General features: G+C 50.2%; 2 protein-coding genes across 2 annotated transcripts; one reads left to right on the forward strand and one right to left on the reverse strand.

Moving 5' to 3' along the window:
• Positions 1–76: 76 nt before the first annotated feature.
• On the reverse strand, positions 77–4,789 carry MRTO4 (MRT4 homolog, ribosome maturation factor). The gene is made up of 8 exons (XM_053280612.1): positions 4,539–4,789; positions 4,036–4,094; positions 3,590–3,693; positions 2,794–2,875; positions 2,599–2,666; positions 2,031–2,182; positions 1,361–1,437; positions 77–389 (listed from the first exon to the last, which is right to left on the reverse strand). The coding sequence occupies exons 1-8, from the start codon at positions 4,564–4,566 to the stop codon at positions 231–233; spliced, it is 729 nt and encodes a 242-aa protein (XP_053136587.1). The 5' UTR covers positions 4,567–4,789; the 3' UTR covers positions 77–230.
• Positions 4,790–4,921: 132 nt separating this feature from the next.
• On the forward strand, positions 4,922–19,507 carry EMC1 (ER membrane protein complex subunit 1). Its single transcript, XM_053280605.1, has 23 exons — positions 4,922–5,332; positions 5,679–5,803; positions 6,321–6,386; positions 7,064–7,157; positions 7,257–7,385; positions 8,255–8,381; positions 8,682–8,831; positions 8,930–9,097; positions 9,468–9,539; positions 9,678–9,737; positions 10,213–10,335; positions 10,440–10,536; positions 10,687–10,803; positions 11,839–12,038; positions 12,817–12,966; positions 13,483–13,644; positions 14,082–14,201; positions 14,677–14,814; positions 15,456–15,629; positions 16,356–16,566; positions 17,818–17,902; positions 18,026–18,155; positions 18,533–19,507. Exons 1-23 carry the CDS (start codon positions 5,223–5,225, stop codon positions 18,710–18,712), a joined length of 2,988 nt encoding a protein of 995 aa, XP_053136580.1. The 5' UTR covers positions 4,922–5,222; the 3' UTR covers positions 18,713–19,507.
• The last annotated feature ends 808 nt before the right edge of the window (positions 19,508–20,315 follow it).

Here is a 20,315-nt window from a genome sequence, read left to right on the forward strand (position 1 = left end):
CTCTAAAAGCCAGCTTTAGGAATGCTTCTCCAAACTGGTTCTTAAAGCATGTAAAGGAAACAGACATTTTGTGAGCTTATTTTATGCATTTATAAAGTTTGTCCTCAGATAAATAAGAGTCTCTAGTTCATTGGCTGAGTCCTGTGCAAACTAGGAAGAGAGAGCTGCGTGATTCCCAGAGTACCCCCTTTGGGGTGCATAGTTCCCATCTTTCCAAGTATTTCTTCGGCCTAGTCCTCCTCACTCTCATCATCATCTTTCTCCTCCTCCTCCATCCCTTCCGCACTGTCCTTGGTGCCTTCCACCAGCTGCTCGAAGTCGCCCGTCTCTGCATGCCACACGCTTCTGATGGTCACCTTGAAGTCCGCCATTTTGTAGCCAAAGAGTTTCTGAAGGAAAGGAATAAATAAGTTGTCACTCACAATGACCTCATGCAGGCCGAAAGGCTGCCTTCTGGACCTGAACTCGGGCAAACGAAGACAGACATACGCATGTCTGCTGAGTGCAGGAGTTCAAAATTAGTCGGGGCTTCTTTGGAGCCTCCAGAGGTCTAGTAGCTTAAAGCAACCCGCATACAAATAATTGCAAGCCGCAATACAAATCCAGGATTCACATCCCCTTGAGAAAGGTCTTGAAGTCGGGACAAGGAAGCCCCATCCTGCCCTGGCCTGAACAGGATAGGTGCTCAGGCTCCTCAGCCCATAGCAGGCAACTATGGCTTTTAATTAATATTGTTTTAATGCTGTTTTAAAATATTGTTTACAACAAATTGTTGTCATGTTTTAAATTTTTTGTTTTTGTTTTAACTAATGTTTTACTTTCTGTTTTTATGTTTGTTGTAAACCGCCCAGAGATGCAAGATTTGGGCAGTATAAAAATATGTTAAATAATAACAATAAAAACTAGTTGGGGGGGGGCATAAGGACGTGGTTCTTAGGAGCTCTTGTTTCTTCACTCTAATCCCAGCCCATCTGGGTGGAATTTGGAATGCATGAGCGACCTCTCAGAATGTTGTAAGTACAAGTTGTAGAGCTAGAGTTCCCCCCACACGCTCTATCAAGTTACTTGTCATCAAGGGGCCGGAGTGCTGCACCCCCTGCTTTGCAGGCAGAAGGTCACCGGTTCAGTCCCTGGAGGCATTTCCCTGTAGGGCCGGGAGAGACTCCTGCCTGCACCCTTGAAGCCTCTGCCTGTCCGCATAGCTAAGAACTAGACTGACCAATGGTCTGGCTCCGTATAAAACAACTTCCTACGTGGTGTGTTGGGAGTCCGGTTCTAAGAGCCTAGAAGCCACAGGAATACCTCTGGCAAAAGAAGGAATTCCGCCCCCCCCTTCCAAGTCTCTCCTTGACTTACTCACCAGGATGCGAGCTTGTTCAGGGGTCAGGACGTCCCCCTCTTTGCAGACCTCGTAATCTGAGATTAGTGTCACCACTCCTGCCGAAAGAGAGAGAAAGGGAAAAACCTAGGTTGTGGCACTCTGTATTACGCTTCTCATTTTGCCTGTGACTTCTGTGACAAACCACATTCTGGGGATTACTGAGGGGAGAACGGGTCGTGGTAGCGAGCATGGTCCCTCTGCTAAGCAGGGTCTGCCTTGGTTTGCATCTGGAATGGGCAGCTACATGGGAGTGCTGTAAGATGTTCTCCTTCGGGGATGAGGCCGTGGCTCAGTGGGAGAGCATCTGCTTTGCATGCTGAAGGTTCCAGGTTCCCTCCCTGGCAGCAGCATCTCCAAGATCGGGCTGAGAGAGACTCCTGCCTGCAACCTTGGAGAAGCCGCTGCCACTCTGGGTAGACTATACTGAGCTAGACGGACCAATGCCTGACTCAGTATATAGCAGCTTCCTATGTTCCTATGTCTGGGGAGCAACGTCACAGGGTTAGTAATGTGTTTTTCGGAGAAGACCAGTCCCCTACTGTGTGCATGGCTAACTGTTTCCTATCAAGCCCAGAGTGTGTTCTCTTGCTCTTCAAGAGTGCATGCACACACACACACACACACACTTCTCCAGGGACACACCACACACCTTTCTTCAGCGCCGTCGGCAATCCCAGCTGCCGCAACTGAGGCTCCATGGAGTGTGGAAACTGCTCCAACGGCCCCATATCCAGGCCGACGGTGAGGGTGGCTTTGTTTCCAGCCCGGGCAAAGTCGGATTCTTTAAACTTTGAAAACCAACTGGCGAGGAAAGGAAGCAAGAAGTGTTGAAGCAGTTCTGCCTGCGTGAGTCTTAGAACAAACACCTGTCATCTTAATTTATTTTATTTATACCCCGCCTGACTCTAAAGACTCTAGGCAGTTCACAAAAACAACACAAACGGTTGAGACAGTTTTTAAAACATTCAGAGGTTACTAAAGCCTGACTTGGCATCTGGAGATGGACCTCCCTCGATGACCTTAATGAGTGGTGGAGATCATGAAGAAGAAGTTGCTCTCTCAGGTAACCTGGTCCTAAGCCGTTTAGGGCTTTAAAAGGTAATTACCAGTTCTTTGTATTTTGGCCAGAAACCTAATGGCAGCCAATACAATTGCTTTCAATCAGGCATAATATGGTCTCTCTGAGAAATCCCTGCTTCCTTGTGGCAAATACTTACTCTAGAACTTCATCTTTGGTGCGACTAGTAAAGAGAAGACCAACCTCTCCCCGCAGATGCTTACTGACCTGGAAAACAAGACAGATAGAAGAATAAAGCCTATTTGGGAGCACTTATTGGTTTCCCTCTTCTAACATACACAGAATCCACATTGCAAGAGGCAAGACTCAAATGTCCACAAACCAGACACCTCACCTGGTGTAAGTTATCTTTATATTCATCAGTTGGGCTCCGTCCCAATGCCACCATCATAACTTTGTTTTTTCCAAAGAATATTCTGTAAGAAAAATCAAAATCTAATGTAAAAGATTGACACAAGCCAATCATTTTAAACAAACATGTTCCTTGACTTCAGCTGGACTAGTTAACACTCTCACCGTCAATTAATTATAGATATTTGTGGTTTAACATCTTTACCAGCTTTTAAAAGAGCCCTTAAGACACACTTTTTCAGCCAAGCTTTTAATAATCTCTGAAGGTTTTAAATTTTTAATTGCTCTTTAAATTTTTTAAATCGTGGTAATCTTTTGAATGTTTTAAATTTTAATTGTTTAATAACTGGTTTTATTCTGTTTTTATTGTGTTTGTTTTTGTAAACCGCTTAGAGCCTTTGGAGACAAGGCAGTACATTAAATAAATACAAAAAATTAAAGACGTGCTGATTGGTCTACCAGTTCAACTGAACAGTGCCCTCTTTCCTTCCGCCAGTCAAATTATTTATTTTTACCCACACTTTTCTGCTAATGGGCTCTCAAAACAGAGATGTTGAAAGATCACTATAATGCAGTTAGAAGCAGAGAAGCACTGAAAGGTATAGACGGTCACTAAAAGCAACAGATCAAACATGAAAAGCTTGTTGAGATCACAACTGGTCAAACACATGCTTCTAAACAACAAAAGGGATTCTTGCAGATCTCAATAGGAATCAGTACCACACTTCTTGTTCAACTGAAGCAGTTAACAGAAAGAGGCCCAAGAAACCAGTGCTCACCGGCTGTGTTTCCAGGCATTGCGAATATCCTTCAGTCTGTTGTTTCGTACGTTGGTGAAAGAAAAAATAAAGAGGCGTTTGTAGGTGTCCACACATTTCCGGAGCTGAAGGCAAGAACGTTTTCAAGTTAGAAACCCATTTTAAAACTATTTTGTAGATCCCAAGGAAGTGAAGCAAAATCAGGCTTCCTCGAAAGACAATGAAACATAGGAAGTTGCTTTCTACAGAGTCAGACCTTTGGTCCACCTAGCGCAGCGTTGTCTACACTAATGTTTGAGAATGTGCTCTGTGTATAAGGTGAAGGGGAAAGATGTGAACCTATGAACCCGTCCAGGCTTAAGTGCTGTCTCCAAGGCCTTTCCTGGTTACTGGTTTCAAAAGGCACAGGCTGCACTGTAGCCCTGCACCTGGGGCCAATGTCTGGCTGCCCCCAAGGCTTTGCTTACCTCTCCTATCAAGTTCTGCTTGACTTCCAAGCCTTTCTTGGTGGTCTTTGTCAAGGAAACTGCGAGAAGAGAGAAAATAAAGACGAACATAGGAATCTGCCATATACGGAGTCAGATCCTCGGTCCCTCTAGCTCAGGATTGTCTACAGACTGGCAGCGGCTCCTCCAAGGTTGCAGGCAGGAATCTCTCAGCCCTAACTTGGAGATGCTGCCAGGGAGGGAACCTGGAACCTTCTGCATGCAAACAGGCAGGCGCTCTTCCCAAAGCGGCCCCATCCCCTAAGGGGAAGATCTTACAGGGCTCACGCATGCAATGCACCCATTCAAATGCAAACCAGGGCAGACCCTGCTTAGCAAAGGGGTCAAGTCATGCTTTGCTCCCGCAAGACCAGCTCTCCTCCCATGTCAGTTGCACACGTGCAACGACAGACAGCAGCCCCCATGATGCAAGCAAGACCCCCACCCCGTGAGGGTGCTTCCTGGGGACTAGCGCCTTGGCTCACCCTTCTTATCCCGCTTAGACTTCGGCATGTTGCTCGACCACGCGGCGATCTCCCTTTGCTGCGGGGCCAGCTGCCACCGCAAGGGCTGACGGGAAGGGCCTAGGCGTCTATCAAGGTGCCTGCCTCTATCACAGAGTCCTTTCCCCTCGCCTCCGCAACAAGCACGTTAGTTCCCTCAAGCGCAGCGGAGCAGCCTCAAACCGGGCTGAACCCGCGATTTCCACCGCAATGGCCCTAATCTTAATTTCTAGTCAGGCACTATCGAGGGGCAGCCCCGGATTGGGGGTCCTCGGGAGAGGCGTCCCTCTAAAGCGCAGGACCCCCCCCCCGGACGTTGGCCAGCCCCCCCCGTGCCACGTGCTCGTAGAAGTAGAAAAATCACAGACTCCCCAGGCGTGCTCAGAGGACGGGATGGCCCAGAGAACCTTTTTCAGGCTTCTGTCGGGGCTGAAGCGCGACGTGCCCAAAGGAAGCGACGAAAGGAGCCTTCAGGTTGGCGGAGCTCTGAGCGGGAGCCAACGAGATCTAATAAAATCGCTTCAGAAGGAGCCAGGAAGTTCCGTCGAGGTGATGGAACGGTTTCTCTAGTTCTTTTTATCTCTATAGACTCCTCTCTAGGGTGGAAGGCGCACTCGCGGTGCCTGATGGGAAAGCAGAGGCTCCCTTCCTGTGTCTCCGGCTGTCATGGCGGCGTCCTGGCCATTGGGGACCTTGGCCTTTTCCTTGTTGCTTTGTCTCCTCCCGTTTCCTCCCGTCGGCGCCGTTTACGAGGACCAAGTGGGCAAGTTTGACTGGTGGGTGACCGACCCTGCTTTGGGGCTTCCTGCTGGGCGGCTGTGGCCGCCTTTGGCTTGCGGAACGCGCTGCTACAAGATACAGAGACACCCCTCCCCAAGTTATACTCATTCGTGGGGGAGAATGTAATGATTGTGGTCCCTAAGTAAAGCCTCCATGGGCAGAGGCAGGATACCCAGCACTGGTACCAGGTGCTGGAAGCCAGCATCTGGAGTGGGCCATTTCCTTCAGCTTAAGAGGAACTGACTGGCGAGAGCTAGGATGCCAGCCAAGGTGGGCCTTCCCTCTAAGACAGATTAACATATATATTTTTAACTTGATCACACTCTTTGCTTTTCCTACTAGGAGACAACAGTATGTTGGGAAGCTCAAGTTTGCTTCCTTGGAGGCCACCCAAGGCTCCAAGAAACTTATTGTGGCCACGGAGAAGAACGTGGTGGCAGCTTTGAATTCCAGGACAGGTGAAATCTGTGAGTATCTGCATACTGGCTGGTGGAAGCAGAACAGGCACGAGTGGCTACGAGGAGAAATAGCTTCTGGTCCCGACTCTGTTTAAGGCAGCTAGATGTGTGCTTGGCTTTCATTGGGCTGCCATTCCGTTTCCTGCACTTCCATCTAAAGGATCCGAGGAGAGCAGGACTGAGCCTGAGATCCTAGCGAGTTGACCCAATATTTGGAAGGGTCTATCTCTGGCATGCAGAAGGGTCTCTCTGGTTAAGAGGTTGTTTTGTAAGAGGTTCTGGGAGCTACTCTGCTGGTCAGAATAGGAAGCGAGTTAGTATTAAGCAGCAACTTAGCTCAGTGCAGAGTGTCCCAGGTATCTCCAGCTGAAAGGCCCTTCGGTGGCCGGTGTTGAGAAATGCCCCCTTCTTCACCTGGGGCTTTGGTGTGTGGCTGCCGGTTGGATTAGACAGGACTGAATTAGCTGGGTTGCTGATCTGTGCAAGGCAACTTCATATTTTCACATAATTCCTGGTTCTTTTTCAGTGTGGCGCCATGTGGACAAAGGCAGTCCGGAAGGGGCGGTTGACGCCATGCTGATCCATGGGCAAGGTAAGCTGAGCTGTGTTACGTCTCAGTGCTGGAGCCCTGTTAATCATATTTCTCTTTCCCCAACAAACCCTGAGGCTGGCTTTACAAGTTCCCATTTCACAGATGGAAAACTGAGGGTGGGAGAACTACCTGGCCTGCAGATTCCCTGGTTATGTACGAGTGTGAACATTTTTATTTATTATTTATTATTAATATTAGTCTTCTTTCTCTGAACCTAGCATTGTGTTTGCAGTTTCGTGCAGTGTGGCATTTGCTCTGTTCCAGCAAATTACACCTTGTGTTTGTGTATAGATAATCCTTTTTAAAGTTTAGCAGAGGGAGAGCAAATACCCCTATTTAGCATAGTGTTCCTCCCAGTGATTGCTGCTGTGTTTCTTTTCATACTGTGAGCGCCTTGGGGCAGGGAACCATCTTCAGGCTCTCCTGTGCTGCAGAGTTTGGGAATCATCCCTGCTAAGTGGCAAAGAAGCACCTTGTATAGTAGTGACTGGTTTATATTTAGCAGGGGAGAAGTGTCCCTATTCAGCCCAGCATAGCATCTCTGGGAAATATAAATAAGAAATGTGAGATGTGGCTCCCTAGTCTTTGTGTGTGAAGGAAGAGTGTGCTTTTGCTGAGTTGTCTTTGCAGATGCTATAACTTCATGGCTGTTGTCTCCTTTCTTGCCCTATCCACAGATGCCATCACAGTTTCCAGCGGAGGCCGCATCCTGCGTTCCTGGGAGACCAACGTTGGAGGCTTGAACTGGGAGATTTCGATGGATGTTGGCAGGTGAGAATTGCTGGAAAGCAGATCATGACGATGGAAGAGCTGTTAGTAATCTCCCGGGTGACCCCCTTTTAAAATATAAAACGTGTTTTTAAATATAAGTTTTCAGATGGCTAGTTTGGTGGGGCTGCAGGATGCTGTGAAGTATGTGGCAGTACTGAAGAAAGGGGCACTCTTTCTCCACTACCTCTCCAATGGTCACCAGAAATGGGTGGAGCCATTGCCAGAAAGGTAAGGACACTACTTAAGTCTCTGCCGTGTCTCTCTTTTGCTTGGCCTAGCTTGCTTTACGGGGACAGATCCATTGATGGCCAATAAAATGATGAGGAACGTTGTTCATGCTGGTCTCTGACCGTAATAAAGATTGATTGATTGTTAATGTATAAGGAAAGGATGAAGCGGTTGGGATGTTTTAGCTTAGCAAGTGAGTGGCTGTGGGAAGATGGTTGGAGAAAATGTGTAGAACGGAGTTGGACAGAAGACTGATCTAGTGGCAAATGGCTTGATTATTTGCAGCAGATCAGCAAGAGTTTCTGACTGGGATTGTTTAACCACCACAATCTCAAACAAGAGCCAGTGAGGTTCAGTGGTAAGAGTGTCGGATTAGGACCGGGGAGCCCCGAGTTCAAATCCTCGTTCAGCCATGAAACTTAGAGTGATGCTGGCCAGTCACTTCTCTCTGTCATTTATCTTGCTTGAGGAGGAGAGCTAGTCTTGTGGTAGTAGGCATGTCTCCTTTGCTAAGCAGGCTCTGCCTTGGTCTGCATTGGGATGAAAGACTACATGGGAGTGTTGTGAGATATTCCCCTTAGGGGGCCGTAGCTCAGTGGAAGAGCATTGAATCCCTGGCAGCGACAGGTCATTGACCCTGCACCTGAGCTGCCCTATGTGACACCTGGCTCCTCACCCCCTGGCCACTATATTGCACCAGTTTCCAGTTGGGGGTTCCTCGGATTCTAGGAAGGAAGGAAGTGGATCTCCCAAATAGCAAGTCTGTCTACATCTGGTTAGAAGCAGGAGATGGGAAGAGCCCCGGGGCCCCTGGAATATCTTTGTGGTGATGGTTGCATGAATTCCCTTCTTTCTCCCCATCCATGTAGTGAGGCTGTCCAATATCAGCTGGTCTACTCCCACGGAACAGGGGTGGTGCACGTCCTTGGGGTCGCTCCCCAAAGCCACCTGAACATCCTCACCTTCAGCATAGAAGATGGAGAGATGACAAAACAGGTGGGTCAGGTTCCCAGCTGGGAGTAATTTCAGATTGCATCTGAAACCAAGCTGTTTCTCCAAAGAGAAGCATACAATGGCTGCCTTTAAAAAAAAAATAGATTTAAAAAATGATTTTTTAAAATCCACCTTGGCCAGGGCTGTTGGACCCTCGAAATCTTTCAGAGGAGGCAGGGAGCCGTGACCTTGTCTCGTGCGGAGAGCCTGTATCGGCAGCGCCTCTCCTTCCAAATCTCCATGGGTGGGGACTCAATTTCCTCTGGCTTTCTCTCCCTTTCTCTGTCTCTGCGCCCCCTGCAGGTTAGGGTGGCAGCCTCCTGGGTGAAGAGCCTGAGCCAGACCTGCGGTGTGGTTGGAGACGCCATGCTTGTGTGTGTGGACGCAGCCACGCACTCGCTTTACACCTTGGCAGTGGGCGCTGATGAAGAGATGAAGCAGGTCCTGTTGCAGGTGAGGGTTCTGGGCTGGGACCCGAGGCCGCCTTGGTGCCAGAGGCTGCTTCCACCTGGGCCTGTGGGACTGAGCGCCTGCTTCCCTTCCTCTTGCAGCCCCTCGGCCTGGAATTTGAAGACGGCTTCAGGCCCCAAGTCCTGTCCTCCCAGCCCAATCCGGCCGGAGCGTCCCGCTCCCAGTTCTTCCTCCGCCTCTCCCCGAGTCGCTTCGTGCTCCTGCAGTATCGGAACGGCTTGCTGAGCCTTCTCCGGGATTTCCCACAGGTAATGGGGGCGTCGGGTGGCGTGTCTCTTTGGCTGTTGCTCTGATGCCTGAGAAGAGCCAGCCACTTCCATGAATACTGGCTGGGCCCTGTGGAGGGAGAGACCGTAGTTCAGCAGCAGAGCATCTGCTCTGCGTGGAAAAGGTCCCTGGTTCAATTCCTAGCACCTCCAGTTAAAGCGCTTTGGGTAGTGGGTGAAGAAATGGTGTGTTTGAACTCTCCCTGGCGGGGGGGGGTGGGGACTGCTACACACAGCAAATTTATTATGTTGAGAAGACTAGGGTAATCCTCTCCAGGGAGGAGAGAACAGAGAGACAGGGAGAACAGATCAGCTAGTTTTCCTTGTTCTCCCTTCACGGCACGTCTTGCAGGCTGGCCTCGTGACCTTTGCCACCACGAATGAGAAGACGGTAGCTGCTGTCCTCACCTGCAAGGGTGAAGTGGTAAGTGCCAACGTGTTGCCATGGGTGGGGGGCGACCTTGGTAGCGTCCTGTCCATCAAATGGAGCACAAGTCTTTCAGGCCTGACCCCATCCTCCGTCTCCTGGTTTTTCTTTCTTTCTTTTTCCTTTTTTATGCAGAAAACAGGACAGCCCGATGGATCTCAGCCTGCCAGTTCATTTGGACAAAACCATAAACAGGTAGGGGAAAGACTGGAGGTGTTCCTTGCCTGCGGCAGTAATCCTTACTGGCTCTAAGAGCTCTCGCATGGCACTAAACCTGGTTGTGTTAACCATGGTCTGGAACCCTCATGCCATGATTTGGGCTTCCAGAAGTGCCACAAACCAGGGCTTAGCTTGGTCTGCATTTTGAGCAGATGGAGTATGAAAGCAGGCAGGCAGAACTGAGCCCAGCTTTGCCTGTGATATGTTTGGAAGCGCCAACCATGGCTTGGGGTTTCTAAACCATGGCTAGTACCAACCCTCGTTGGACATATGAGGCCTGAATTGAGCAGCTGAAGTGTGTGAATTAAAGATCTAGGTTTTCAGTGCCTTTCGCTCCTGGGTGGCCCTGTCTGCACTTCAGGTGAGACTGGTGTTTCCTAGCTTGGGGGTAAAACTTCAAGGATAAATCTCCCTGACTTGTGAATCCTCTTTCCTTTGCGTGGTGCTCCAGGGATCCTTCTCCTGCCACAACCAGTCCTATGCGATTAACTTGTACTTGGCTGAAACAGGGCAGAGGCTGCTAGATACCTCCATCTCGGTCACTTTGGAGAAAAGCAGCACCACACCTGAACAGGTAAGGGAAGCTTCTCCATCTACAGCAATCAACTGAACCCTTTTCCCTAACCCTATGAGCATCTGGTAACTTCCTCTGATGCCCCATCCCCCTGTTTCCTGCAGCTCAACCTGCAGGTCTTTTTGAAGAAAGACGATTCCGTGGGCTACCGGGCTCTGGTGCAAACCGCCGACCACATGCTCTTGTTCCTTCAGCAGCCAGGTGATTTTTCAAGATACGGGAGGGGCAAAATGGATACTGCCAGCAGGGACTGGCTGGAAGGAAATTAATATTTGTTTACTCAGCTTCTCTCTCTCTCTCTCTCTCTCTCTCTCTCTCTCTCTCTCTCTCTCTCTCTCTCTCTCTCTCCAGGAAAAGTTATGTGGAACAGAGAGGAGTCTTTGGCAGAAGTCGTCAGTCTGCAGATGGTCGATCTTCCCCTGACAGGCGCACAGGCAGAGCTGGAGGGTGAATTCGGGAAGAAAGCAGGTAGGCTTAGAACCATTGATCTGTCTGAGATGTGGTTTGCTAACAAAACTTAGAAGACAAATGTGATTGGAGGTGGTGCAGTGTTTCTGTTCAATCCGCATGTTACTTTCTGGCAAAGAGAGCTCAAAAATCATTGTAGTAGTAGTAGTAGTTTATTTTGGTACATGACCAGAAAACAAATGAACAAACAATATTCATGTCTAATATAACTAAGTTTTTGAATGGTGTTTTGTGTGTTCTCGCTGCCTGGGAACCAGCCATCCAAGGTAACTCTGAATATCTTCGTGTCTTGCTGCTTTGCGATTTCTTGTTCTGGAGGGTGCTGTGTGTGTGTGAAGGAGACTGAGATCCGAGGCCGTTTCGGGATTTGAAAGTGTCTCTTTTCCACGTGGTGCGTTTGTCCTGCTTGCTTGTGCTTGCTCTTATAACTGCAGGAACCCACAAATGTGCTTGCCACTGGGGAGAGCATTTGTGATTCTGCTGGAAACGTTGCCCTTCTCCGAAGCTGGGGGGGGGAAACAAGGCATCTCCCAGACCTGCTAACTGGGCAAAGAGGCACCCTTCAAAGTGGTGCTTCTCTTTATTGAGCAGGGGGAGAGCAACTGGCCCTCTCCATCCCCAGCACAGCATCCCTCCAGTGGTGGCAGCTGGTGTCATCCTTATGTTTCTTTCTAGACCATAAGCCTTTTGGGGGACAGGGAACCATCTTCTTATTGTTTTTCTACGTAAACTGCTTTGTGAACTTTTTGGTGAAAAGCCGCATCTAAATAGCAGTAATAGTAGCAGACCTCAGGGACAGATTCCCAGGGAGAGATTCCAGGGGAAAGGAGGGGTGTTTTCTCCTCCCCCTCTGACCCCACTAAGCCTAGGAGATACTCGGAGCCACTCAAAATCTCAGTGTGAAAATACGGCCGAAAACCCTGCCTCTCCCTTTCAGCAAGGGGCAAGGATTTTGTCTGGCTGTCAAGGCTGGCCTGCATTTGCGGACTCCTGCTTAACGGTCCTTTTCCCATGGCTCCTTCTGCTGCTTTCCAGATGGCCTCCTCGGGATGTTCCTCAAGCGCTTGTCCTCCCAGCTCATCCTGCTGCAGGCCTGGACTGCTCACCTCTGGAAGATGTTCTATGACGCCCGAAAGCCCCGCAGCCAGATCAAGAACGAGATCAACGTGGACAACTTGGCCCGAGACGAGTTCAACCTCCAGAAGATGATCGTGGTGGTCACGGCCTCCGGGAAGGTGAGGAGAGGGCGAGCCAGAAGCCTCTTTTTTCTTTCTTTCTTTCTGCAGGGTTAGTTATTTGATGGCTGGCAATTTAGATTGTGAGCCCTTCAGGGGACAGGGAGCCATCTTATTTATTTATTATTTCTCTGTGTAAACCGCCCTGAGCCATTTTTGGAATGGCAGTATAGAAATTGAATGAATAATAATAAGACAAAAGTTTGGGCAGTATATAAATGTGATGGATGAATAATAATAAGTAAATGGTGTATGTTAAGTGTATTAAGAGTCTGTATTAACGACCTGGCTGCCTTCTTTTTCAATCATGGACACACAAGGCCTGAAATGAAATTACACACCTGCTTATATGCATCACTCCTTATTTGTAGGCATCTGGCTTTTTAATCTGTGCAATGCCTCTCTGGGTTGCTTTGCATTAACACCATTGTCATTGAGACGGACACTCCCTAATGAGTGATGCAAAAGCAGCCCACCAGCTTATTGGACTGACCATGGTTTTTAACCATGGTTAGCACAAGACAGTCTGTGTGTGATGTCTGGACTGGGCTTTGAGAGGGTCGTGTCCACCTTTTTCTGCTTGCACCTCTCTGCCTGGGTAGGACCGTCTTATTTACGTATTGTCTATTTTTCGATGTAAACGGTGCTTGGAGAATTTTGGTTGAAGGGCGGTATACAAGTATCCATAGCAGGTAATGTAGCTGCATTGTGGGCCGTGAAACCTGACTCCACCCTTGTCACCTGCATGAGCGAGGTTGTCCTCCTTGCGTCCCCTCAGCTCTTTGGCATCGAGAGCCGCTCCGGGACGATCCTGTGGAAACAGTACCTCCAGGACGTGAAGCCCGGCTCTTCCTTCAAGCTGGTGGTCCAGAGGACAACCGCTCACTTCCCCCACCCTCCGCAGTGCACGCTGCTTGTGAAGGACAAGGTCGGTGCCGACATCTCTGGCCCTAGAGATGGACAGGGTTATGCTGAACAGGGGAGGGAGGGAGGGAGGCCGCCCGGCCAGAGAGAAAGCGCCCAACTGATTGGAAATTGAGAAGGTAGAATGGGTGGAGAAAAGGGGGAGGCACATAGGAAGCTGTTTTGTGGAGAGTCAGACCTTTGGTCCTCCTAGCTCAGCGTTGTCAACACAGACTGGCAGCAGTGGCTTCTCCAAGGTTCCAGGCAGGAGTCTCTCCCGGCCCGGCCTGGAGATGCTGCCAGGGATTGAATCTGGAGTCTTCTCTCTGCAGATCAGGGGTCCCACCACTGTGCTATGGCCTCAGAACGCAAACGGGTGTCTTAAGAAGCCCCTGGGCATGTCTGAAATCGCTCCCAGCCAAGATCCAGAGCTAGGCAAGGGGAGAGCCTGACTAGGCTCGGGTACGCTGCCAAGGCTGAAGCTTTATTGCAGCCTTGGTAGCGAACGAGGCCCGAGTCGTCTCCTGCTGTGCCTTTCCAGGACACGGGCCTGAGCTCCCTCTACGTCTTCAACCCCATCTTTGGGAGGTGGAGCCAGGTGTCCCCCCCGGTGCCGAAACGCTCCATTCTCCAGTCTCTGCTGCTGCCCATCATGGACCAGGATTACGCCAAAGTGCTGCTCCTGATCGACGACGAATACAAGGTACAGCCCGCTCTCCATCCACCTGGGACACCCGTCCTCCGATTTGCAGAAACCGTTTTGAAATGCTGCGAGTCCTCGAAACGCCGGCTCCCCTCCCAGCCCTTCAGCGCTACAGCCCCATACTGGCAGCGCTCTGGAGTCAATATTGTTCCTTCAGGATTTTACCTCGACAATTCTGTGGCTCCATAGTTCTGCTGTGCCCCAGTTCTCTGCCCGTATATAAATATAAATGCCCTCATGCACTTATGGCCTCGTACTCTTACAGCCTTTTAGAGCCTCTTTATGCTTGTTTTTATGCCTCGGTATGTATTGTTAAGCCCTTTAAGCCCCTACTGCTTGTAAACATCCCCTGTACTTTATGCTGGTCTGTGGCTGTAATAAAGACTGATGGCTACAAGTCAGTTCCTTGAACTCTTCTCTCTTGGCTTTCCGGGCAGGTGACGGTTTTCCCAGCATCGAGAAATGTCCTGCGCCAGCTGGAGGAAATTGCCCCCTCCGTCTCGTTTTATTTAGTGGATTCAGAACAGGGCAAATTGACTGGGCGAAGGCTGCGGAAGGTAGAGTCTCTTTCCCCCCTGGGTGAGCGTATCGCTGACAACACTCTGTGTGTGCATCTTGTAGGCTTGTAGTCCAGGCACAAGATTTTACTTGATTTAGTGCAGAGCTGCTCCACTTAGCCCCGCCCCTCAGCTGTTTTGGGGCGACAACTCCCATAATCCCCAGCCACAGTGGCCAATAGCCGGGGGATTATGGGAGTTGTAGGCCAACATCTGCAGGAGGGCCGACGTTGAGCAGCCCTGATGTAGTGTCTGTCTCTCTCTACTGCCCCAAGCTTGTGTTTCTGGGTGGTTTACAGTAAATACAATTTTAAAAAACTTGTGAAGTTCATGTGTAGTGGCCTTGTTGAGTTAGGGGTGAAGCCTCTGTGTACAGAGGCAGTCTATCAGTAGATTATGGGAGTATTCGCCACCGACAAGTGGATTTGCAGAGGCCTGGGTCGTCCATGTGGTGTGTTTCTTGGCTTCGTTTTAGGATCTGACAACCGAAGAGAGCTGGGAGATCACCATCCCTCCCGACGTGCAGCGGATCATGACCGTGAAGGGGAAACGCACCAATGAGCACGTCCACTCTCAGGGCCGTGTGATGGGAGACCGCAGTGTGCTGTACAAGGTAGAAGGGATGGAAAGAGAAAGGGAGAGAGTGTGTATGTGTGTGCGGCTGCTTCTAAGGTACATGGAAGGCAGTGAGGCAGTGGCCAAATGAATGCTGGTTTATTTTTACACCCCCACCCTGTACGCCTCTCTCTCTTTTTAAATATCTATTCACTTATTTTTGTATAATACCGCCTGCAACCAATATCTCAAGGCGGCTCACGAGAAGTTAAAACGCATCCATAAAAATGTTAAAAACCAAGAATTAAGAACGTTTTGCAATTTACAGAAATCTCTAATCTGAGTTCATTATTGGCCTTCAGGGGAGCCCTTAAAAACCAGAGTTTTTAACCTGTAAAGGTTTGGTCTGGTTTTCCAAGGTTTTAAAAACTGTCGTCAATGTATTTAATAATGGTTTTATGTTTTTCGTTTTTGATTTTTAACAGTTAATTGATTTTAGTTTTATTTTAACGTCAGGGAAAAAAACTTCCGCCAGGGAAGTGTGTGGTGTCCAGAGCTGTCTTGAAACCATGCCGTGTTGAGCTGTAGCTGAGCAGAATCCCGGGCCGGGCGGCGGGTGGGGGGAGATCCGGGGGGACGCACCCCTAGCTTGCGGGGCCTGTTTGGAAATCCGCCTCAACGGCCTGTGTCTCGCTGCAGTCTCTGAACCCGAACCTGCTGGCAGTGGTGACGGAGAGCACAGACACGCACCAGGAGCGCACCTTCATCGGGATCTACCTGATCGACGGCGTCACCGGCCGGATCATCCACTCCTCCGTGCAGAAGAAGGCCAAGGGGCCCGTGCACATCGTCCACTCGGAGAACTGGGTGGTGGTAAGGGGAGCTGCTGGTCTTCCTCCTGCCGCGCCCACGGGCCGCTTGAGAATTGCAGATCTCCACCAGATCTGTGGGGCTGGAGAAGGGGGGCGGGCCTGCCTAGTGTGGAGTGACCCAGGGGGCGGGGTTCGCTTGGCGCCCTTCCTCACAGTGTTCCACGTGGGTGGAAACTCTCCGTATCCCCTGAACGGAGTCAGAGCTTCGCTTCAGGATTCCTCTAAGGTCGTCTCCAAGATCCCTTCCAACTCTAAAAGGCCTGTGACCGGAAAGCGCTCTCTGGTCTCTTTCTCTGACCCGGAAGCGTTCCCCTGCAACAGCTTTTGTGGAACAGAGTTAGGTGCCTTACACTGAGTCAGACCCCTCTAATTCAGGACTGTCTACCCTCCAAGGTTGCCGGCAGGGGTCTTTCTCAGCCTTACCTGGAGTTGCTGCCAGGGATTGAACCTGGGCCCCCCTGCGTGCAAAGCAGAGGCTTGACCCATGAGGGTAGCTTCTGTCCGTCTCTAGATAGGAAGCTGCCATCTACTGAGTCAGACCCTTGGCCCCTCTAGCTCAGTATTGCCTACTCTGACTGGCAGCGGCTTCATCCAAGGTTTCAGGCAGAGGGTCCTTCCCGGCCCTGCTGGGAGATGCTGCCAGAGATTGAACCGGGGCCCTCCTGGGTGCAGAGCAGATGCTCTGCCACTGAACTGCGGCCTCAGCCTCCTCTCCCCCCCGCCCCAGTACCAGTACTGGAACGCGAAGGCCCGCCGGAACGAGTTCACCGTCCTGGAGCTGTACGAAGGGACGGAGCAGTACAACGCCACGGCCTTCAGCTCCCTCGACCGCCCGCTCTTGCCTCAGGTCCTCCAGCAGGCCTACATCTTCCCGTCCGCCATCAGCGCCATGGAGGTCACCATCACCGAACGGGGCATCACCAGCCGCCATCTGCTCAGTTAAGGCGCGGGGGCGGGTGGACGGCTCCGCGGTGGTCCCTTTTATTTTTGTCTCCCGTCCCCTTGAGATGTCCCGGCAGCCCTCTGGGCATTTCCAGGGCGGAAGCCAAAGTTGGCCCGCGAGCTTGAAACTTGGAGTGTCAGTTTGCACTCCTTGCCCTTGGAACTGAGGAGGGGAAATCCCGGCCTGAGTTGGTCACACGACTGATGTATTGATTTGAACCAGGGGCCACACAACTCGGACCCTCCGGCTGCTGTTGTACAACAACTCCCATCATCCCCAGCCACAGCAGCCAAGGCTGATGGGAGCTGGAGTCCACGAACCGCTGAAGCTGTGCAGCCCTGGCTTAGCTTGTGCTTTAGCCATGACTGACCGGTCTGGACGCCGCCTACCACGTTTGAGCTTGTTGGTACTTAAGTGGCTGCTGTGTTGGGATTGTTCTTAGAACACGGCTGCTCCCTCTCCCACCAGACCCACCCCAAACAGCCCGCTTAACTTGACTTTTGGAAGTGGGGTTTGAAAATAGCGGGGTCTGCTAATTACATGTAATTAGATTCTAACTTTAGGGCTTGCAATGTGACCTTTGGGGATTTCATGCCATTCCTTCTTCCTCCGTATCCTGGAAACTGCGGCGTCAACTTGGTGGGGGGCAGCGGGACTCAAACCCCCTTCTGGATTTCCTGGGGGAGGCAACGCCGCCCCCCTTGCCTGCCAGGTAGCATCAGCAAGCTCTCAGGCTGTCAAATTCATCAGTCAGTCCTGTGTTGTCTTCGTAGCAGCTCAGCAAGTTCTTAGGAGGCCCGGCTGCCCTCGTAATGAAGACTGATGGATGCTTGCGACCACAAGACCTCTCCTCCCATGTGCCCCGTGTCCCCCCCGGGAAACTGAGAAGGTTCAATAAGATAAACATAGTCAATTGTATTCTCCAGACTTTATCACATTAGTCTGACACAGGGGATTTCTTTGGTTTGGGACTACATCTGCCCAGCTAAGCCACAGAGTTTGGCTTGTTCTTGGGTAGAATACATATTTATACTTAAATCCATATACCGCCTTGCGATTAAAAAAATAACCCCACGGCTTATTTTTTTTTTCGTGGGGAGAAAAAAATAAGGCTCAGATGTCTTGAGTGACTTCTTTTATTTCTTCTCTGCATTGTGCCTTTTTAAAGATGCTTCTCATGTGCAGGCAGACCCCTATTGGTTTCTGAAATACTTACATTTCTGTGTTTTGTGTTTTAAATATTCAGTTGGGCTTCCCTCTGGGGCGATTCTTTCCCTCCCCAAGGCGCTGCTGGACCCACGGCGGCCGGAAATCCCAACCGAGCAGACTAGGTGAGAACGCTGGTTGCCAGATGTGTGTCATCAGGGACAGGGATGGTAAAGTCCAGGCAGAACCAGTTGCTTGGCATTCTTGCCCATGTGTGTCTTTCCCCCCCCCCACTTTCCCCTCCTCAGGGAAGAAAACCTGATCCCATATTCCCCAGACGTGCAGATCCACGCGGAGAGGTTCATCAACTACAACCAAACCATCTCCCGAATGAGGGGGATTTATACCGCCCCCTCGGGCCTCGAGTCGACGTGCCTGGTGAGTGCGGGAGGCAAGCAGGGGAAAAGAGGTTGCCCTATGGGAACTCAGCAAGAACAGTTGGGTGGGAAAGAAACCGTCTGCGGGCAGAAAGGGAGTTGGGCAAAAGAAGAGTGGTTAGCTTAGGGGTTGCCCACTCTTGCCCACTGTGTCTGGGGATGATGGGAGTTGTAGTCCACAACAGCTGGAGGTTTGAAGATGGGCATCCCAGGGACAGCTGTGTCAGAGAGGGTCAAGGAGGCTGAGGATAGTTCTGCAGCCGCTGGGCACCCAAAGTCGAGAACAACTTCTCAGCCGCCTCATACAAACTTTTATCCCAAGGTGTTGTGCAAATTTAACACACTCTTGTTTTGTGTGTCTCTTCTCCCCCACTCCAGGTTGTAGCATACGGCCTGGACATCTACCAGACCCGCGTCTATCCGTCCAAGCAGTTTGACGTCCTGAAAGACGACTACGACTACGTCTTGATCAGCAGCGTCCTCTTCGGGCTGGTCTTTGCCACCATGATTACCAAGAGGCTGGCTCAGGTGAAGCTGCTGAACCGTGCCTGGCGGTAACCGGAGGAGCAAAGGCCGGCCGACTGGACTTGGAGGGCAAAGCGCGGCTTGTAGGGGGAAGGTCTGGCAGGGCTGTTGGCCAAATAGGTGCTATGGGTGATCCCCTGATGGAGGAGAGCACTGTAAGCCATGGACTTCTTTTTTACTGGCTGTGCGTCTGCTGGAAAAGGAAAGCAGCATCTCCCGTGGAAAGAGAGAAATCTCAAGAACAAGCATCCTCGCTGAAACTACAAGAGAATGCGAAATCTTATTTTCCTCCTTGGGACTGTAATGAAAGCTGCTCTGTGGAGATACACTCCTACCCTTGGGGAGGAGGACGCCTTGTCTTAAAATACTGTAATGTGCCACCTCCAACCACACACCCCAATCACCCTGAAGTAAGATTCGGTATCTGAATCCTTACCCCATGTATCTGCACGGATTGTGGTTAGAAAAGATGGCATTCCAGCGGGCGGTTTGCCTTTTCTCCACCCCACCACCCATTTCTAGGAAAGCTTCTGGAAATGTCAAGGAAGCGCTTGGAGCAAACTTGATAAATATGTGGAATGCAGGTAGGGAAATGCGAGGAGATGAATGCTTTTAAAACCAGACATGAAGATATTGGTCAATATTTAATATTTTGGGGGAAGGGGTTTAAGGCACAAAGCAACTTGTGGGTTCTGTTTCCATTGCTGCACTGGAAGCTTCTCTTGTGTGGTTCTGTTGCCAACCTTGATGCTTGGACACTTCCTGGGATTTCCCCCCCTTCTTGGATTCAACAAGCCTTTGCTTATAATTAAATTATTCTGAACGGTGTACTAATGTGTCTGTAAACAGATCCTACAGTTAGGCTGCTGGAAAGACTTGAAGCCAGTTTAAAAAAAAAAATTGGTCCTAAACAAACCCTTCTGCTTGGTGTGTGTGTGTGTGTTCGTGCGTTTAAAATTGCAGTTCTTCAAATTATCAGCTACTGCTGATCTGAACTTGAGCCCTGTATTTCTCCTACTTCAGGTGTTTGGTCTACAACCCCCTGATGTTTGATCGACACCATTCCCTGCTTCAATGGCCTTTGGCAGTGGGAGTTGTAATCCAAAAAATATTTGGGGGGCAAAGTAGAACCCTTGCCCTATATAAGGGCTGCAATCAGTCATAGCACTAACTGTGGCTGGTTGGGGAAGAAGTGGGATCAAATGGTAGTTTGAGAGACAGGTTTATTAAGTCAGGTTGGATTCTCAGTGTTGGGTCTCCAGATGATGTTGGACTCCACCTCCCAACCAAAGGCCGCTGGGGAATATGGGAGATGAATAGCTTTTGGAGACCTAACATTAAGAATCCCTGATTCATGGGTTCAAATGGGAAACAACGCCGACAAAAGTCTGTGTACTCCTTCATGGTAATTTGAACCATGGCTTGAACCAGGGTTCTCAGATGCCGTTGGGCTACAGCTCACATTATCCCCTGCCACAACAACTAGGGATGATGGGAGTTGTAGGCCAACAACCTGCTGTGAATGGCCCAGAGGGAAGGGAGAAAGCTGATCTGACAGCTTTGCTGTGATTTCTTGTACTTGAGCATTTGCAGTATATCCCCTGCGGGAAAACCAAAAATACAGGAGAGCTGGTCT

The sequence above is a fragment of the Hemicordylus capensis genome, chromosome 16, assembly GCF_027244095.1.
Source record: "Hemicordylus capensis ecotype Gifberg chromosome 16, rHemCap1.1.pri, whole genome shotgun sequence".
Taxonomy (NCBI): Eukaryota; Metazoa; Chordata; class Lepidosauria; order Squamata; family Cordylidae; genus Hemicordylus; species Hemicordylus capensis.